The sequence below is a fragment of the Mytilus galloprovincialis genome, chromosome 2 (genome assembly GCF_965363235.1).
Source record: "Mytilus galloprovincialis chromosome 2, xbMytGall1.hap1.1, whole genome shotgun sequence".
Taxonomy (NCBI): domain Eukaryota; kingdom Metazoa; phylum Mollusca; class Bivalvia; order Mytilida; family Mytilidae; genus Mytilus; species Mytilus galloprovincialis.
Window position 1 is genome coordinate 59,621,855 of NC_134839.1, and position 22,249 is coordinate 59,644,103.

At 30.0% G+C, this 22,249-nt stretch overlaps 1 protein-coding gene across 7 annotated transcripts in view; it reads right to left on the minus strand.

Annotated features, from left to right (window-relative positions):
- LOC143063996 (transient receptor potential cation channel subfamily M member-like 2) overlaps window positions 1–22,249 on the minus strand; it is a 79,818-nt gene that overhangs the window by 15,061 nt on the left and 42,508 nt on the right. For 4 of the 7 annotated variants that reach the window (XM_076236480.1, XM_076236479.1, XM_076236481.1 and 1 more), the window contains 15 exons: window positions 21,816–22,041; window positions 20,675–20,791; window positions 17,417–17,481; window positions 15,303–15,396; window positions 14,618–14,746; window positions 11,959–12,048; window positions 8,720–8,974; window positions 7,995–8,169; window positions 5,835–5,994; window positions 4,657–4,850; window positions 3,273–3,399; window positions 2,490–2,634; window positions 1,943–2,057; window positions 771–928; window positions 363–454 (listed from right to left, as the gene is read on the minus strand). In XM_076236480.1, coding sequence (XP_076092595.1) covers window positions 363–454; window positions 771–928; window positions 1,943–2,057; window positions 2,490–2,634; window positions 3,273–3,399; window positions 4,657–4,850; window positions 5,835–5,994; window positions 7,995–8,169; window positions 8,720–8,974; window positions 11,959–12,048; window positions 14,618–14,746; window positions 15,303–15,396; window positions 17,417–17,481; window positions 20,675–20,791; window positions 21,816–22,041 — 2,142 coding nt within the window. Of the gene's footprint in view, window positions 1–362; window positions 455–770; window positions 929–1,942; window positions 2,058–2,489; window positions 2,635–3,272; window positions 3,400–4,656; window positions 4,851–5,834; window positions 5,995–7,994; window positions 8,170–8,719; window positions 8,975–11,958; window positions 12,049–13,470; window positions 13,486–14,617; window positions 14,747–15,302; window positions 15,397–17,416; window positions 17,482–20,674; window positions 20,792–21,815; window positions 22,042–22,249 lie in introns of all 7 variants that reach the window. The other 3 variants (XM_076236485.1, XM_076236486.1, XM_076236483.1) reach the window with 2 other exon arrangements.

The following is a 22,249-nucleotide window of genomic DNA, read 5'->3' on the forward strand; positions in this document are numbered from 1 at the left end:
GATTTATGACTGCCTACTGGTCTAAAAAATACTCAATTTATAACAAGAATGCGTTCCAAGTACACTGATACCCCATCCACACTATCATTTTCTATGTTCAGTGAACCGTGAAAACAGGATAAAACCTCTAATTTGGCATTAAAATTAGAAAGATCATATCATAAGGAACATGTTAACTAAGTTTCAAGTTGATTGGACTTCAACTTCATCAAAAACTACCTAGTCCAAAAAATTTAACCTGAAGCGGGACATACGAACGGACGAACAAACGGACACACAGACCAGAAAACATAATGCCCATAAATTGGGCATAAAAAAAGTTAAAAGCTAAAACAAGTATAATTTACAATATCATTACTTACAGCTCTAACAGATCAATATGATCTGCCCAGGAAGGATTGGCTTTAACCTCAGGAGCCTCATAATACACAGGCTTGTACTCTGGCCATGTTATCTACAAAAAAACTCTTACAATTATGGTGTGCTTGATCAGTTTCTAGCTTGTTATCGGAACATAAAATAAATCATTCATTATTACTATTTCATAATTGATGAAGTTAAAATTATTTTAACCTTTGCCTAATTTCTAAGTTTTGACTTTTTATCAAATAAATGTACTGGAGGTGGTGCTAATCGGAAAGGCACTTGAAGTATGATTGGAGGTGAATGTTATGACCCCAAATCAGAAAAAAAGTCAGTCTTATGTCGATTAATAAAAACTTCGCAATAATATTTGACTTTATAGTATCCTGTCTACACTACAAACTTACACCCCAGGAAGCCATATCTTCTGGTACAGGGAATTTCTTTATACCAGTACCAACATAATTAACACTACGAGACTTAGTCTGAGTTTCTGTTTGCTGACTAATCATACTCTGTACATACATCGAATCTTGTTCTTTCTGTTGCTTTTCCTTTTTCAGCTCTGAAGGATAGATATTGTTCAAAATGTTGTGCATTTGTAAAGATGTAACACAGTTGTTTACATAAATAAAATTTAAATTTTTGATACAACTAAAAGCAAACTGAAGTTAGAAATATGTTTCATTTTCTTAAGCAGTGGGACACATTTATGCAATATCTTGAATTGGAGATATCTGTCTTTGTGCTAGAACCAAATTTCAGAACACATATGCTTATACACTATACACAACTTATTGTTTTCTTGACAATTATAGTTATACACATTATTTTGTTACTTGAAATTTGTGTATATCTTAATAATAAATATTTCGACATACTTAGCATGGATACAATCTTAAGAATGTCCTCTTGGCTGCACTTTTTTATTTGAACTCTCAAAAGTAGAGATAATTAAGACTTAGAAAAACAGCTATCAAGTCAGTGACCATAGGGTTTTTGACAGCATTTCATGCGATTCTTACCCAAATCTAAGATTTCATGAATTCTATTTTAAGAAGTAGTTTTGAAATGACAGTTGTCAGTAACAAAAATATACAACCTATACCTTGGGAAAAAGATGTATCATACAAACTTGATAGAAAACAGTCAGAATTACAAATCTTTTTCTTCCAACTTTATTACAACAGTAAATGTTTTTCTCATTGTTAAAGACTGCACATAGACATGTACTTGTTTACATATCCTACTCTTTTGATAAATAGTTTTGTCGCATTGACAACCATTACAGACTTCTTATTTTATACTGCTTGAAGTTCAGGTTGTTATGAAAGATCACTGCCAGAAGAGAAATATACAATATGAATCTAGAGGTGTAATTTACTCTTAATTCATTATCTTGTTGAGGGATAACAATAAGCATGGTTTAAAAGAGTTTATTATATCAAATCAATATGCAACATCAGAAAAATAATAAAGTCAAGCAAGTCTAGAAAATGAAAATTTGTTGCAAAGGCAAATATTTGGTGCAATAACAATGCATGGTTTTATGAAAACTAAAACCAGCAATTAAACTTACTTTCTTTTTCCTTCTTGGCAGGATCATAGGCCTCCGGAACAGGACCATCTAGTGATAGTTTACTTTTCTTCATGGCATTTACAATCCATTTAAGTGATTCTGCTGAAGTCTGAACCTGTTTTCAACAATTTGACATGTGGATGAGAAGGCAAACAGACAAAGGAATAGCTTTCGTATCCACCAATAATTATTGTTCATTTGACTTCTATATATTTGAGGTAAAAAAAATCTTTAAAATCCATTTTTTTATAGCATCATTTCTATTTCTTGATATTTGAAATATGATATATATAAACTTCTGCTATTAATATCATAGTTTTGGTCAGTATTTTAAAACATAGTCTATTAGGTCTACATAAACATTAGTCATTACAAAGAACCATTTTCAAAACAATCAAAATGATATACCACATCTTCTTTATATATCTATTGATAATTATAGAATCCAAACATTGGTTTAAACCCAATGAAAACTTTTTAGATCAAAAAGCATAATTGTCAGTTCTTCCCATATTTGAAGTTTCAAAATTCCACAAATATTGTTTACCTGGTCTTCTAAATTTCTGAGTCTTTTATCAAGTTGTTCAGGCATTTTAACAATAGGCTGAATATCAAAGTTTCTAGCTCCTGATACCTGAGATGGTTGGCTGGTTTCATGGACCTCATCCATCCTTACAAGTAGCTGATCTAATCTGGAACATAAAATTGTTAAACATAGTTAAAATAAGTGTGGACACACAGAAAAGTCTTGTATGCTGACACTAAACAACTGTCAGACTGTTATGTAAACATTGCAATGATTTTTTTTTATCAGATATTGCTGACCATGTGTTTCATTTTAATGGAAGTAAATAAAGCTTTTTCATTTGAATTGTTTTTTATTTGACATTGAAGGGCCTTTTATGACTTGCTGTGCTAATTTTTAAAGGCAGTACAGTGATATATAGTATATAAGTTAATTTTTTAATCATTTGGTCTCTGGTGGAGAGTGGTCAAATTTGCTATTATACCACAGCATCTTTCTTCTTTTCTTTTTTTTATAAAAAGATGAAATATAAACATTTTATGTCAAATACTTATGAATATAATTCTTAGGGGTTTGTATGTCAAATGGCCACCATAAATCTAAATATAATATTTTTTTAAGTGTTTACATATAGTTAAATAGACTGGAAACAACTGTATGTGTATCTGTATGTTAACAGCGTTAGTGTGCAATAAAATATATTAGTCACCAAAAAAAAACACCAACTGTATGTGTATATGTTAGACACTTGGCCTATGACATCCACCAGCTAACAGATAAGATACACTTTAAAACAATAACTACCTCTCATGTGTTAACTGCATTTTTATTTCCAGTCTTTCTAAATCCATCATTTCTAGTTTGTGCAGATAAGCATCTGCTATCACATTTTCCCACTGTATCAACTGACGTTCATTTGAAAATCTCTTTACTGTAAAATAAAGATTGAATGTGAAAAATAAGGAATTGAATGTTGTAAATTTTACATCTGTAGAGATTTTTCACTTTTTTGAAATTTTATTAAATTTCAGAACAATTTAAGAACAATTTATAAATCATAAATTTTATTTCAAAATTAAACATTTAAAACTCTATCATTTTCAAATCATTAAAATATTTTGCTGTTTTATGTAGTGTGATGTCCATTTTTACTTAACTAGTTCACATTTATGTTTAGGGAACAGCTGAAGCCCACCTGTGGAAGTAGGTTTTTCCAACTGTGCTGTCTTCAAGACCTATTGGTAGCTTTGGACTGTTGTCTGCTCTTTGTTTAGATTGTTGTCTCTTTGACACATTCCATATTTCCATTTGCAAAATATTTTTTTTCCTATCCACATTTAAAAACATGAACCCCTATTGCATCGTCTAGTTAAGCCAAAAATTTATTTTGGTAAATCTTGAAAATTATTTGGATACCAAATTATAAAGAGATAAACATTATGATGAGATAGCAATGATTCTTTGGAAGATTCTGACATTGAAATCTAATATCTGATTAAGGTGGTACCTAACACCACAGGGAGATAACTCTGTAAAGTCAGCTAAACGTTTTGATTACGTTGTGTTGTAAATGGAATATCAAGCTTCTCAATGATCAAAATTGGTGTTTGTCAAACTGCTATATAACCAGTGTAATTTTCTGACAAAACGGTTGGTTCAAAATTTTTGAAATTTTTATATTTTTGTTTAAGGGTCAAAGTAAATACTTTGTCAAAATTTTATGAAAATTAAACGAGCCAAATTAATTTTAGTGAAAGTGTTGGGTACCACCTTAAGAAAGAGTTGTGGATATTAGGTATCCTAACAAACAAAAAAACAGACAAACACACCAATCAATATATACTGCTACTTAAGTAAGTTAATTATAAATTAACTGTTTACAAAACTCTGAATTTTTGAAATACTAAGGCTTTTCTACCTAATTAGGAATAGATTATCTTAACTGTATTTTGCAAAACTTTTAAGAATTTTTGGTCCTCAATGCTCTTTAACTTCATACTTTATTTGGCCTTTAACATTCTTTATTCTAGCATCACTGAAAAATCTTTTGTAGACGAAAAACACATTTTCAGTAGCTAATATAAACTTTCAATCCAGGTATCTATGATAAGTTTATTTGGTTTAATATAGAACACAAAATCAATATAATTTTTAGGAAACACCAAATTAACATACGGTAGAAACTTACTGAGGTCTGATTGATTAGTTGATAAGCATTTATTACAACATGTTCGTGCACACCAACGGATGAACAAAAATATGTGGCTTATCAATATAAGTGGTGAAGGCAAAGGTGGCTTGGAATAGTATTCATAAATTAAAATATAACGTTGGAAATTCCAGTGCTGGTCAGTTCTGTCTTGGATCCTCTGTATGGAGAAACTGAAATCAGAATCAATATTGCATAAATATAAAAAGGAAAATGTGGTATGATTGCCAATGAGAAAACTCTCCACAAGAGACCAAAATAACACAGAAATTAACAATTATAGATAACCATACGGCCTTCAACAATGAGCAAAGCCCATACCGCATAGTCAGCTATATAAGGCCCCAAAATGACAATTTAAAACAATTCAAATGAAAAAACTATGGTTTGTTTGTTAAAGAGTGAAAACAAAATGAATATTCATCTCTGCTGTTGAAACTATGAAAATAGAGATTTTATACAGCAAAATTTATCACATATTAATGCTCTTTTAATTACTTCCCTTTGAAATAGTTCTCAACAATTACTGTAAATCATCTCATTTTCGCAAGCAATTAATTTTCAAGGCTTTCATGAGTAGAAATAATAACATGAACATAAATAGTGGCAAAAATGACAAACTTAAGTTTAACCAACCATTTTTTTTGAAACACTTGTACCAAGTCTTTATAATGACATTTGTTCTCTGTTTGTTCCATTGATTGATTAAGTCTAAGGTTTGTATTTTTTTCAACTTGAAGGCCTTCCCCCTTTTTTAATTTACCTTGGAGACCAGAATTTTTGTTCATAATTTTTTGTGGATTCTTTTCTAATAAGAATATACAAATACAGTTAGAAAATCAACTACTGCAAAAACAGCTGAAAAGATCTAACTCGAAAAAAGTATCTTCATTAAGTTGGTTAACAGTATATTTTTCGCTTAAATCACAAAAATAATAAGTGTTCTCTGATATTCTAAATCTCTACTGTTGTTCATGAAATGACAAAGAAAAAATTAAAAATAAATTTGACTTATAATAAGTATAAGAATGTAAATATTTGGTTGGAAGTGATGTAATTTTTTAATTAGATTTTTTTTATATATTTAAACATACAAGTATGTCATTTGTGTTTAAGGTGATACTTTTACAATAAAATCATACAAATATCATATTAACCTGAACATAGCAATAAGTAGATTGAGCAATAGAACATTGACAAATAGGACATATATTCCCATTAATATTGGTGTAGCATATCTTCCTACTTCTGTCGGACATCTTGGCAATGTTCCAGCATTGTATATTGCAGCATCAAAGCTACAGTTAGGCTCCTCTACTACAAATAAAAAACAAATTTTGAACCTTATCATTAATCCTTGAGTTGGTGAAGGCATGCTTTTATCAATATATGAGGGTAGTAATGCCCTTTACCGTCAGGCGTCAGATGGTCATTTTCAGCTATCATTAGCGTCAAATTAGTAAAAATATTGCCGTGAATCGTCAAAATATACTTTCATCAAGGGTCTCTAAGAATTAATGTTACATTTATTTTGGAAAAAAATTTAACGGGATTTGTCAAAACCAGTTGATTTTTGTATAGTCTAAAAGAGAGTGTACATTTAATTGTCATGCATTTAACATAATAGTTAACGTCATTTGGCATTTCACTTAGACCGTTATTCATCATGATGGTACCCCCATTACGCAAATTACTCAAATATGTAACCCTTGTTTTTAAAGGCATTATTCTTGCATGTTTAAAACATTTTCTCGATGATAGGAGTTCGTTAACAAAGCGTTTATTTTTCAATGACCATGAAAATCAATGAAATCACAAACTTGCATTATTTTGACAGGATTTTTTTTTAAACGAATCAAATTGAAACAACAATATAGTTTTCAGCCAATAAAGTGATTATGGCATCACAAATATGTACTCAAAAATGTATTTTGAGATAAAATTTTGGATTATTCATCATTTTTATGATACACTGGCTTTCAGGTTCGACCAAAATGATTTTTGTGATGAAATAAATCTTGAAAGATTAAATTTAAAGATACCATTTTAAAACATAGGAAAAATATTCAACAATGTTCTAAAAATGTTAATAAATACTAATATTGTATAATTATAGTTTTATGAATTAGCTGTAAGTTCTAATAATTAATTGAGACGTTTATTTTCTGATAATGTTTTATTTTCCAAACGGGTATAGCAACAAAATGGCAAGGCACATATTTTGGAATAAGATCTACCAGACATTTTGTACTATTTTATTATTGTTAAAACCAACAGGTGAAAAGGAATCTTTGTAGCTGCTACTATGTACAAATTTCATAGCTTCTATATGGAGCAATTTGGGACAATAAATGCTTGTTTTCTTGTTTTCCATGCCATAAAAAATGTATATTTTGTAATCAAATGCATATAAAAATGAAAATATATATACACCGTCCCCCTAACAAGTAAAAATCACAAAAAGAATTCTACATTAAATACAAAAGACTTAACTTACATTCTATATCCTCTATAAATAGTTCCCTGTACATGTTCCAGTAACTCATTCTTAACTTACATTCTATATCCTCTATAAATAGTTCCCCGTACATGTTCAAGCAACTCATTCTTAACTTACATTCTATATCCTCTATAAATAGTTCCCCGTACATTTTCCAGTAACTCATTCTTAACACCTTCAGTAAAGACTTAACTTACATTCTATATCCTCTATAAATAGTTCCCCGTACATGTTCCAGTAACTCATTCTTAACACCTTCAGTAAAGACTTAACTTACATTCTATATCCTCTATAAATAGTTCCCTGTACATGTTCCAGTAACTCATTCTTAACTTACATTCTATATCCTCTATAAATAGTTCCCCGTACATGTTCAAGCAACTCATTCTTAACTTACATTCTATATCCTCTATAAATAGTTCCCCGTACATTTTCCAGTAACTCATTCTTAACACCTTCAGTAAAGACTTAACTTACATTCTATATCCTCTATAAATAGTTCCCCGTACATGTTCCAGTAACTCATTCTTAACACCTTCAGTAAAGACTTAACTTACATTCTATATCCTCTATAAATAGTTCCCCGTACATGTTCCAGTAACTCATTCTTAACACCTTCAGTAAAGACTTAACTTACATTCTATATCCTCTATAAATAGTTCCCTGTACATGTTCCAGTAACTCATTCTTAACTTACATTCTATATCCTCTATAAATAGTTCCCCCTACATGTTCCAGTAACTCATTCTTAACTTACATTCTATATCCTCTATAAATAGTTCCCCCTACATGTTCCAGTAACTCATTATTAACTTACATTCTATATCCTCTATAAATAGTTCCCCGTACATGTTCCAGTAACTCATTCTTAACACCTTCAGTACTATATCCCAAGACCAACTAATGTTTGGATACAAAATGGAGTAGGACGCAACGGCATAAGACGTCACAAATACCATCAATATCACCATAAAATACGACAAATCTTTCACCTGAAATTACAATTAGAGTAAAACCTGTAAAATCAAAAACTTGTCTCAACTGAACTTTTTCTGTGTTATTTCAGTCTCTTGTGGTGAGTTTTCTCATTGGCAATCATACCACATCTTCTTTTTTATATTTTGTATTAAGACAATTTTTCCTCAATCTAATATTCTTTAATTATTTGTGTTTTCATCCCAATTGTTTTGCATTGGTCATTTTGTAGCTGACTTTTAGGTATGGCTTTTTCATTGTTAGAGACTGAATGGTGACCTATAGTTGTATATTTCTAAATCATTGGATCTCTTGTGGAGAGTTTTCTCATTAGCAATAATACTACATCTTTTTATAAGAATTAATAATTGTCCTTAACCATAAGTTCATGATTTGAATAGAAACTAAATATTTGCATGAAATATAACCTCACTCATAAACTCATTTGATATCTAAGTAAAAACATAAAGTGACAGGAATATTTCATGGAAGTTCTTCAACAACAAATCTTTTTTTAACATTCATATTTTAAATATATCATTAATTATGACAGAAAGATTTACTCACCATATTTCCTATCATAACAAGCTTTGGTCCTAATTCTCTGTGGACGGAAAAAATATGCAGGATACGGAAGAAAAATATTACAAAATTGATTGCATAAACTACCCTAGCTGCTTCAAATGTATTATCATAGGGTAGAAATCGTAAAAGTAATGCTAATAAAAAGAGCGTGATTGTCAGTACATCTACCAAATTCCAACTGTCTGATAAATAACTTTTTAACTTTGCATTTATAGTCGCTGAGGAACCAGTTACAAGCTGTAATAAAAAAAAGAAAAAGAAATAAAACATGATTTTTTTTGGTATATATGAATTATTTTCAATATTTGATAAAGATATTTAAACTATGACGTGTCATTCTTACTTCAGAGAGTGATCTTTTTAATGCAAATTTAATATTTAAGTATGCTGATATGCATTGCAGACTGTGCCATTCTTAAGTTTGGAAATTGTATATTCAATTAAAAATATGAAATAACTCTCACTTATTTGTTAATGAGCAATACTTTGTACTTAAGCGTTAAAAATCATCTGCATATGAATAAATGAAGATATTGGTTATAGGTCAATAAGACAGCTATTGAACAACACAAAGATAAACACAAGAGACAATAGAGGTCAATATATAATTTTGACTAATCAACAAGTGTCAGTGCTACCTGTGCAGTTTTAAAAAAAAATTTCACACACACAAAAAAACCAGCAATTTAAACATTTACATACTGAGAATGAATTTTTAACAAGCAAATCAATAACCAAAATTTTTGTCACAAAAATCTGGTCAAAAATGGTTTTAAAAACTTATGCTTTCAATTTAAGTGGATAAATTATTATAACTTCGATGACAATAAAATGTAAACTACGAGTTCATATTATTTTTTTGTTGCAAGTTTTTAATGTAAAAAAATCGTTTTTCAAACATTCAATATCAAATAGAAAGAAATTTAAATGATACACATATTATTGTATTGTCATTAGTTTTTGGTTTTCAAATTTCAATTACACAAAAAAAAATGTCCTGGTAAATAATGTAAATTGTCAATTTCAATTTTTACAATAAGAAAACAAACAAAATTAATCAAAACACAATTATCTAACAAAAACATAGAGCTTAAACCAAAATAAAAATATGACATCAGTCATGAAAATAATATCACTCATCATAAACAAAATAAAATATACTATAAAAAAACACGATTTAAAGCATCTTCAATTTGATACATCAAATGATTTGTCAAACTCCATACAGCTCTATCAGAGTTTGATGATTTGTTTGTTTTTAAGGTGGTACCTAACACTACAGGGAGATAACTCTGTAAAGTCAGCTAAACGTTTTAATTACGTTGTGTTGTAAAAGGAATATTAAGCTTCTCAATGATCAAAATTGGTGTTTGTCAAATTGCTATACAACCAGTGTATTTTTTCTGACAAAACGGTTGGTTTAAAAATTTATTTTAGTGAAAGTGTTGGGTACCACCTTAAGCCTCAGAAATGTATCAATGAATATTTAAAAAAAAAAAAACACTTTCAAAATTTTATAGATAGGGTATGTGATGTATTCACCTTACGAAAGAATGAGAATGTCAACTGATATTTTGATTTTAAAATAAACATCATACACAATTTGGCAATTATTATCTGATTATGTAAGAAAGTATTGGATGTATGTTAACAAGTTAGTTTATTTTCATTCGTTTGGCTGAGTCTTAATGTAACAGAAAAATGATTATCAAATTTCATCAAAAATTGCAGGTGGTCTCATTCTTATGCCATCTGCTAATTAATTCAGCTGGAAAAACATAAAATTTAGATTAAAAAAAACCAAATGCCTTGTTATTTATTTAGTAAAAGTACATACGTAATACACTAAAAGTATTTAAGGAATGACTGTAATATTTTTTCTGTCTATGAAGATGTGGTGCACACTGAATAACCCTTGTAGCATGTTATTTTAAAGTGTGCAAAATGTTTTTGATGTTATTTCAAATAGACAGAAAATATATTACAGTCATTCCTTATTCTAAATTCCATTTTAAACCGGAGTAAATCATAAAAAAATGTTGATGACTTCACAGTCACATGCCAAAATTATGTCTATGAGCTGATAAACAAAACACTATCAGACAATCAGAAGATGTGTTACATTCAAAATTAAATTATTGCAAAATAACAAGAATGTAAATAAGGTATAGAATAGGTAGTACATGCAATATTTGTTATAACAACAAACATATTTAAAGATTATAATATTATAGAATAACTGTACATATAAAACAATGTTGATACAATAATAAATAAATCAAGGTAAAGGTAAATTTGAAGAGGATGAAAAGAACTAGACATTAGTTATGACTTTTCTGCACAATTGGAGTTACTTCCCCTGAACGTTTTTTTCTTATGAAAAAGCTAAAGGGCTATAATATTCATATATACTGCTCACAGATTATGTATTAGCCAAAATCTATAAGTTTTCCCTACACATAACCATTAATTAACTTATAGAAATATCCCGCTGAACTTTGAACCAGAGTATAGCTGTGTGTTCATTCCTTCATTAGATTTTGTTAATTAGCAGACTCTTTATTTTGTTTTTTTAAAACCTTTTCAATTTTTTTATCACTAATTTGTGACAACAAAACTTAGTAATAAACAATAAACCCTAAATATAAGCAAAACTGTTGCCATTAGCTCTAACATGAAAATGAAATAGCTGAAGAAAAATTGAAAGCTGATCATTTTATTTTTTAATATAATTCTATTATACGTAACAAATTGCTATATTGTATACCAAATTGGGAATATATTATCGAAGTGCTGTGCGCTGTTTTTGTTGAAAAATCTCCAGTGGTTCATGTTAGTACCTTGACATTCCCTCCCATAGTTCTTATTTTTCAGTTAATCAAACCTCATTTCATTCAAATTTCATCAAAACTATAAATCAAAGTTTGTTTCAATAAACATTTATTTTCCTTTTAATATTGGAAAGATATGAAATGCATTTAAGGTTATCTCCTATTTTAAAATGTTCTACAATGACAATTTAATTGTAATAAATTTACTGGTATTTTCACTTTCGTCTAGATCATAACTTCTAATTCAAATTTTAAAGCAAAACGAAAATTTCTCCATAATATAAACTATAAATAATCTGTTCTATTATTCTAATATAAGCCAGTCATATTAAAGCAAAATAAAAAAAAATTAAAAAAATCCACTCTAATTATTACTAAATCTTTATTTACATAACTAGCGTCTTTTGAGTAAGTTGTTGGCCTAACTGATCCTTCCTGGCTTGTAGTTATCATCCGTAAGGCAAAGTGTGGATTCAAAAACTAGAGTTTTCCAAAAGAAAATGTAATTACTTATTTATCTCATTGTCTCTATACCAAAATATCCAGTGAAATTTTTCAAAAAAGACTGAGTGGTTCAAGTTTTTGAATTTTTTTATATTTTTGTTGAAGGGCTAAAGTAAACATTTTGTAAAAATTTGATGAAAATCAAACGAGCTAAATTAATTTTAGTCAAAGTGTTAGGTGTTCAGTGTTAAGATGAAGCAACCTTTATCAGAAATAGCTATCAATTCAATGTCGAAAAAGACTTGATGACTTTCAATCTGAAAAATTCACATGTACACAATATAAAAAATAAACCAGTGAATGTTATATCTTAAAAAATGTTAAAAAAAACTTTTTGGAGTTTTGAGTTATTCAATAGGACATCAACCAGGGAGCATCCAATACAGTTTCATGTTAAATCATCATTTTTATAATTCTGAAATATGTTGTAGTCCTGGATGAGTTATAAAAGAAATCACTGAGTAAAAGATAAGTTGCTGTGCTTGTTTACAAGAAAAGTGAGGCTGAAATTGTGGGACTTTTGCACCTTACTAAAAAAGCTGAGCAAAGCTTAAATTTTTTGGGGTAGACTTATTTATTCAAACCATGGTTAAAATTATGGATAAGTATAATACTCAAAGTGGGATAAGACCATGCCTTGAGATTGCTCACTTTAAAATATTTTGTTGACATAATTGTTCAAGACCTTACAAAAGCTTCAAGACAAGGAAGATCAGAAACAGTAAAAAGTGTTTAATTTGTTATGATTTAATGTATCAAAATGTAAGAATCAAAAGCACTAATCTTAAAGGCATAGAACAAAATTGAGAATGTGTCAAAGAGACAACAACCCAACCAAAGTTGATGTTGTGAAAGAATATATTTTGGAGCATCGTTAATTCTAAATACCATTCAAGCAGGTTCTTTTTTTCTAACAGACAGTTACACACGTGACGTCCCACCAAAAGTGGTGTTTTGCAGGAATTTGAAGGCTTTAACTTCATACCAATATTTAACTCCCTTGAAACTGTATCAGATGCCATTAATTAAGAAGTGAAAATGTGAAATAATTCAGGTGAAAGTCAGATCGGCTATTCATCTGTTAAAGCTTGCTTAGACTTGGAGGCTAATTGTTTAGTTAAAACATTGACATGAATAAAATAAAAAAGTTGGCAAAATCATGTGCCTCTGCAACCCCTTAAGAGTTCATGAAAATTGTATAACTGAAAAAAAATCAAATTTTAATATAGAATTGTATGTAGTAATTTATTCTAAAAATTATATATATTTCCAGAGCAGATCTGACATTTGACAACATCTGAACACATAGTACGTGTATATATAACACATAATTAGAGGAAGAAAAGGGACCATCAGTCAAAAAGACAGTTAATAAGAATGACTTTACAAAATTCTTACAGAATTTCTTCTTGGCTATGTTAGAATTATAAATACATAATTTATTGGCCCATGCATTTTAGTAATTAAATTTTATATTCATATAAAATGCATCATGATATTTGTGACAACATTAAAACAATGGATAGAAACTGGTCTTGTTTTAAATTGAAATTTCATGGATGTATTACTGTAGCATAAAATTGTTATTACAGGTATATGAATTGAATGCTTCTTTTTGTAATTTAATATGTTTGTAAAATTTTTGAAAGTGCACTCATATTTTAGTCAACCCTTTAAGACCCCCATAAAATTACAAAAAGAAGCAATCAATTAAATATAGAGGTCGATTTATTTTTCGATCATATATTTTTCATATACATTTATGTATTTTCCCACCTTATAAAGCTAAATTTTCATTAAACAGCATATGCACAATATTTCATCACATATTGTGTTACATTAATTAAAACACCTATTTGAATTTTAACAAAAAATGTCAGAAGTGATCTATACATGTAATTATTTATGACTACATTGTACTAGGGACATGACGATTAAAAAAAAAAAAAACAATAATGATTGCTTGTTGTTTGCTTAATAAAAATAAAAATACATTTCCTATGTGAAAATTTGACTCTAGCAGGTGGTAATAGCTCAAGAATATCACTCACTAATGAAAGACTTTTTAACTAATAAGAGATACAAAATTAAGTAAAATACTTATACATGTATTTATAAAACAAATGGTTTCAAACTGAAATATCTCACCTGCTTACAAAATAATTTGGATATACACAAATAATAGATAATTTGAAAAGTAAGTTAGCCATATAATACTCAGACGTCAAATTGTACAGCTTTTCAAAATGAATATTTTAAACTTAAATCCATACACAGTTTGGTTTACCATGGTAAAAATAAGAGGGGGTGGGGGTTAAGTTAAGTGTTATTTTAGGTAATGGCGACCACAATTGCATACAAGTACTAGTGTAAATACATCTTTTGGAACTTGATAGAAAATTCCAATCTTTAAACTGAAGCTGCACTTTAATCTGTATTTTCAATGCTAAGAGTTTTATAGTACTATACCAATCATAAGTGTTTTGTCCATGTTTGCACTGTTTAAATTGTTCATTCTGGTATTCAGATATTTTAACATAATTACCTGTCTCACTTCCTCTGCAAATATACTGAATACCCAGACAATCAGGATAATCTCAATCACAGATACATTGGTGGAGAGGTCTATCAGTAACATAATACTAAACAATGCTAAAAATATTAGGTACGATAACTGAAAATAAAAACATCGTTGTTAGTATGTTTATGTATCAGATTTTTACAAAATATTTTTAAATTTGATAGATTAAAAAGAAAATAATTGTTCATTTTTATGTTTGAATTGTTATACATTTGTTCTTTTGTGGCCTTTCATAGCTGACTATGCGATATGCACTATGTTCATTGTTGAAGGCTGTACAGTGACATATAGTTGTTAATTTCTGTGTCAATTTGTCTCATTGGCAATTATACTACATCTTCTTCTTTTTACATCTAACTAGAAATTTCTATTTTGCAATAAAGTTTATTTTCTCAACAGCAGCATTATTTACAATCAAGTATGGTCTGTATGACAGCTGAGGGGGAGACTTTGTGTGAAGTCATTATAAGTAAAATATATTGCCTGTTTATTCATCTACAAAAACCAACTAGAGTTAATAGATCTACTTTATTTTATCAATTTATGGTTATAAATTGAACATAAAAAATACTGACCAAAGTCAAAGACAAATTTATTTATTTCTATTGACAGTAGTTAAAAAGCCTGAAAATATTGCAACAATACTGACCACATTGTGACAAAATATTATGACTGGTGCTGTGTAGAAATAATATAACTTCTGTAACATTGAAAGACTGGTTGGCTGTTCTCTCTCCTCTGGTCTACAATGTAAGAAAAATATATATCATTATTACATTAGTTGCAATGAATTACATTGATTTCCCAGTTAATTAAAAACCAATAATTTCACATGTGAAATAAATGTGGTTATTTCACTCTCTGAAGTCATACAACAATAGGCGTTGTCAAGACGTCGATAACGGGGAATCAAAACAACTTGTGAATGTGTAGAAAAAAGATATAATAGTTCTTTACATGCTTTTTGTCAATGTAATAAAAAGAATAACTATAAATAAACAATTCAAATATCGAAAAATTTTCTTCAACTCGTGACCGAACAACACTGATAATTAAGTCATGCGCTACGAGCATTCGTGAATTAATGTGTTGTTCAGTCACTCATTAAATATTTTTCTCTATTTGAATTCTTCAATTAGTTATTCTAATCATTAAATAACGCAATCAAAACAGCCTTAATATTACCAAAACGGCATACATCATACTGGTAACGTCATCCTAGTCATATAAATCTCATGATCTATATTGCTTTTCGGCCCGGCCCAATATTTCCAATATGGACTGGCAATGAATCCTAAATTACATGTAAACATATATTGTGTATGTAATTCAGAATTCATTGCCAATTCATATTGGAATTTATATTGACTCTTTATCACATATTTGTTATGAATACCTTAGGTTTTGCATATGCAATAACCTCAAAATTGCCTGGGGCAAAAAAGAGTATATTGATATTGTGCCCTGATTCCAAATGACGTGACGTCATTGCGTCCTTAATGACAATGGCGAACAATGACAGTGTTGTAATTGAACTTTTTTCTCCTCTCTGCAAAACTTAAATATGTGATAAATAGATTATAACATGTCTTTTCCATATTGGCCCTGGTATCATCCCTCGACCCATATCTTCCCTCGGCTAAAGCCTCGAGGCCGATATGGGAGTCTCGGGATGATACCAGGGCCAATATGGAAAAGGGCATGTTATAATCTGTACATATTCACATCATTGCCAGTCCATATTGGAAATATTGGCCCTATATTCACATCATTGCCAGTCCGTATTAAAAATATTGGCCCTATATTCACATTTGATGTATGAAATACAGCATTCAGAACAAGTCCTTATTAAATGATATGAGCAAACAAGCCCTAATACGAATAAATTAGCATGTGCAATACTGAAAACCTTCCACTGTCAATATAAATCAAGATTTAATATTGCTCTTCATCAGGGCCAATACAGAACTAGAGGCTCTAAAGAGCCGGTGTTGCTTACCTTAGTCTATGTGCAAGCAGCATATTAAACAAAGGACACAAATTAAAGAGGAGAATAGAATTCATGATAAAATTGTGTTTTTGTGATGATGATGTGTTTGTCAATCTCACTTTACTGAACATTCTTGCTGTTTATTATTTTCTCTATCTATAATGAACTTGGCTCAGAAGTTTCAAAGGAAAAAAAATTGTTGAAGTTAAAAGATCACTAAAATTTGAGAAAAATGGTTAAAAATCTACTTTAAAGGGCAATAACTCCTTAAGGGGTCAACTGACAATTTTGGTCATGTTGACTTATTTGTAGATCTTAATTTGCTGAACATTATTGCTGTTTACAGTTTATCTCTATCTATAATAATATTCAAGATAATAACAATAAACAGCAAAATTTCCTTAAAATTACTAATTCCGGGCAGCAACTCAACAACAGGTTATCTGATTTGTCTGATAGATCTTGACCTAATAAACAATCTTACCTCTTGTCAGATTTGCTCTAAATGCTTTGGTTTCAGAGTGATAAGCCGAAATCTACATTTTACCCCTATGTTCTATTTTTAGCCATGGTGGCCATCTTGGTTGATTGGCCGGGTCATCAGACACATTTTCTAAACTAGACACCCTAGTGATGATTTTGGCTAAATTTGCATGCAATGTTTAAACATTATGCCAAACTGATGATTTTGTTGCATTAGCCAGTTGTTCACATAACGCCCCCCACTGAATCTGCCACAGGTTGAATCACAATGTATTTCTATTTGTACTTACTGATAGTTTGTCTGAAATGATATCTGTGTCTGTTGTCTAATCATACCAGGTTTGTTTCCATCTTCCTGTTTAATAGACAATTACAATTAAAAGACTTATTCTTAAACATAAAAAAATATCTTAGTATTAAAATAAAAAAAATTACCATCACAGATAATGGGTTTCTACTGATGATACTGTTATTGAAGTCAGGAGTCAAACTACTACAACATGTATGTGTCAGTTTAGTCACTGTCTCATTATAAATATACAACTTTTTAGCCCTCTTTATAGAATCAATTGTATTTTGTAAATTATTTTTTATTTTGGTATGCCAAAGTTTGCTAACAAACCTATAGAAAATGTATACATCATTGAACATTTGAAAATTTGGTTTAGTTTAAACATATTTATTTATAGCTGGATTGGGAAACAAGTTTTGCAACTTATATTAATCCCTTTCTACTTTGCGGGTGCGAGTGCTGCCTTGTAGCGGCATTAGCCTACTCTTTTTCGAAATCTACAAGAGTGTCTTTAACATGCAAGAGATATGGCTCTCTCTTAACACGGGTCAGCCATTATCGTCACCTTCCGACGAACTATCATCGTTTCCTCAAGACCATACTCGCAGATGGTGTCAAGGGAGAGCCTGAAATTTTCATCGTAAACGGGAATCGAACCAGGAACCTTTGTGTTAGTAGTCCGATGCACTAACCACTACACAATGGCTCTCGTAAATTTGGTTTATCTGTACCCATGAAATCCTTGAAAATGTGTACCCCAGAAATAAGAATGAATCTATAGTAATACAAACATAATTGTTTGCACCTGTCCTAAGTCAGGAATCTGATGTTCAGTGATTGTCTTCTGTTTATGTGGTTCAAAAGTGTTTCTTGTTTCTCATTTTTAATATAGATTAGACCGTTGGTTTTCCTGTTTGAATGGTTTTACTCTAGTAATTTATGGGGCCATTTATAGCTTGCTGTTCGGTATGAGCCTAGGCTCCGTGTTGGAGACTGTACCTTGACCTATAATGGTTTACTTTTATAAATTGTGACGTGGATGGAGAGTGGTCTCATTGGCACTAATATCACATCTTCCTATATCTATGAAATTATTTTTGTCATAAAAAAATGTAATGGAAGCTGAACATGGAAAGATTCATTCTAGCAGCACAGCAACACATACACGTATTATGATTGATTGAAGCAAATAATTTAGCAAGCTAAACACAATTCAGGTTTGGAACAAAAAGTTTATCTTGACATACATGAGACATGCATATACATTTTTAAAATTGGGTATGTACAAAAGTCAAAAAAACATCTCGCAAGAAAGTTTTTATTTATTTCGTATATCAATTATCAATTATCATTTATTTACATTATCAGGGGGTTTTGATTAAGAAGTTTCATTTTGTAACTTGAGGCTCTTAAAGGAGCCTGTCTTCTTGACCAAGGTCTATGTGAATCTTCAACAATGGACACTCTCAAACATTGTAAACTAGAATATCATTCATTACTAAAATCTCTATGTTGTTTATCTTGGCATTTGCTGATCATTTTAAAGTTTCTCTTTATCTCAGACTCAGACTCCTATAGTTCCCCCCCCCCCCCCCCCCCAAAAAAAAAGGGTAAAAATTAACATTTAAGGGTAATAACTTATATAAGACGACAACTGACAAATTCATCTGAGATATTTGTTTTGCTTTTCGTTTTCGATTAAAATGGTTTTTCTCTATCAACATACCAGAAATACACAAAAAGGGTAAAAATTGTCATTTAAGGGTGCTTACTTCTGTAAAGAGTCAAAGAGTCTATCAACTATTTAGGCAAAAGCAACTTTTTTGTAGATATTTCTTTTTGTATCATTTAAGCTGTTGAAAGTTTCTCTATCTACAACAGTTTCAAGATAAAAGGCAAAAAATTGTCATCTGAAGAGTTGACTGATGGTTTCTGCCATAATGACTTATATCTTAAATATGGGCCAAGAGACTTTAGAACCTAACATAAGTAATTATTTTCCAGACTTTTTGCCACACTATTGTAATGCAACCTAACACTATTGTTACATAACTAGGCTTCTTAGAATAATAAAGCATCTCAACTAGCAAGACGTTATTTTCTTTCACTAGTATAACAAAGTTAATAACCTTCAAGATAACTTATTTGCAGGTGAGGGGCAGATCCAGCAACTTTCAAAAAAGGGGGTCCCAACCCAGGATAAAGCAGGGGTTCCAACCATATATACCCATTCAAATGCATTGATAGTCACCAAAGGGTGTGTTTTAACCACCAGAACCATCCCCTGGATCCGCCACTGCACCTACTTATCTTGCTGACTAAAGTTTCTTTCTTTCTATTCAAAGATTCTTCGAGATAATAGCAAAATTTTAAAAAGTTTGTAAAATAAAATTTAATTTAATTACATAGATTGACAGCTCTTTGGGGTTCTCAACCCATTATTGACAAATTGACCAAATATAACAATGACAAGCTAAATTAACCTTAAAAATCTGATGTTGTCAATGAATTATTACCACAAAAATACACATCATAAAAATCCAAACCTAAAAATACATTAAAAAAATCCAAACCTAAAAATACATTAAAAAAAATCCAAACCAACCAGTACTAATATGCAACAATGACTTCTATGAATGAATATGTTAGATAAAATGAATAGTATGAAATTAGTGTAGCATTTACTATTCAAGCATCTCATTTCAATTCTTACTTTTCTTTGCAAGGTCTGAAAGCAAAACAATCTCCCTACAATTGTAAATTTTGGTAAACACAGACTAAACAATTCAGTTTCTTTAAAGTGGTATGTAAATCTACAGGGAGATAACTCTGTAAAAATTAGCTAAATGTTTTAATCACATTCAATTATAAAGGAAATATTAAGCATCTCTATGATAAAAAATAGTGTTTGTCAAACTGCTACATATCAAATTATTTTTTTACGATAAAGTGTGTGGTTCAAGTTTTTGGAAATTATTCAAAGGGTGCATGTAACTTATTTTGCCAAAATTTGATGAAAATCAAACCAGTCAAATTAATTTTTGTCAAGGTGTTAGGTACCATGTACCTAAATCAAATTACAAAAATAATATGCATTCTCAGGATAAAGAATATTATCCTCATCTCATGGGTTTTTCGTGCTATTATGAATGCATTGTATAATTACAATTGTCACTGAAAAAGCATGCATTTTATGAATTCTTATGACGTACAAAAACATTTTTTTTTTTAAAAAAAGCTTTTAAACAATACTGACCTTTCCGACCCTAGGTTTGTCATCACTGACATTATCTATCTGTTCAGCATCTATATCTTCAGCATGATATTTTATTAAAGAGAACATAAAGAAAGGACACAAAGCACATGCCAATAACTGAAATGAAAGAAGACACAATATTGAATTATTATATAGAAAATACGTAGCAACAATAGGACTGAACATCATAAAAATAAAAGTTCATTTAAATATAAACAAGTTGCCACCAAGCATTTAAGTTTAACAGCCTATGCATGTGCACTGGACTCTAATCTGAAATGACTAGAATTGTCTAGTTTCCAATCAAAGGTCGCTTCCTCCACCTTTAAAAACTGGCCGCCCCGACATAGCCCAAAAGTGGTGCTTAAAAGTGGCAATAAAAAACTAACAATCAATCAATATATTTAAGTGTAACTTTCAATCTTCAATATTTCTTTAAAACATTGGATGGAGAGTTGTCTCATTAGCACTCATACAACATATTCTTACTAATACTCAGATATACAAAACATCAACTTATAATAGTTTTAGGTAAAGTCCATTCAAACTCATTGAAGAACTACCAAAATAAGAAAATTTAAGCTAGGGTGAGGGCTGAGCACTCACAAATGTGTTTATTCTTTGCGTGTCCACCATGTCCCAAGCCAGGAGCCTGTAGTACAGTGGTTGCTGTAAGTTTCCCCTTCAAATTTGTTTTTCTTAAATTTTCTGTTGTAAATTAGAACATGTTAAAATCACGAAAATAAATTCCGCCAATTTAAAAGAAAACATGCAAAGGTATTGATAAAAGATTTAATACTTTCTTCTATGAATTGTTTTATATTTTGAAAACATGCAAAGGTATTGATAAAAGATTTAATACTTCTTCTATGAATTGTTTCATATTTTTCATGTCAGGGCCTTTTATAGAAGACTTTTGGGTATGGGTTTTTCTCATTACTGAAGGTTGAATGATAACAACCACTTCATTCTAGCTCTGGTGGATAGTTTGTAATCATACCACATCTCATTTTTATATAATTGTGATCAATTTCTTTAAAAATTACATGTCTGAGTTAAAATGGGTATTTTTTCACTGAAAAACTATGATTATATTTCTGTCCTACATTACCATACCAACAAATTTATATAAATAACCTACTCTGAAAGCCCCGTTATCAGGTGATAAACGTCCCATCCACACCCTGTTCAAAAGAGATTGGCATGCTGTTTGTGATATAAAATGTTTATTCTGAGTTTCTACGGCAATAAGAACACATGTGGCTCCACCCCAATTGTCTAATTGACGAATGAGTAAATTTTGTGCTTTTCTTTCATCAGTTTCATGACATTCATTCAAAACTTCAATAGCTAAATCTGAAAAATCTCTGAAAAAATAAATCATCGAATATTAATCAACAACAGTTAAGATAAAACCAGTTACTAGGAGATATATATTTTTAATGTTCTAACATCTTAATGAAAGAAACCAGTAGAAGAATAGTTCAAATATATTTTATTACTGTAAGACTGTGCAAAACATTGGTGTTTTCAATTTAATAATCAAAACAATTCTATTTTTATTCATTTTTTTTT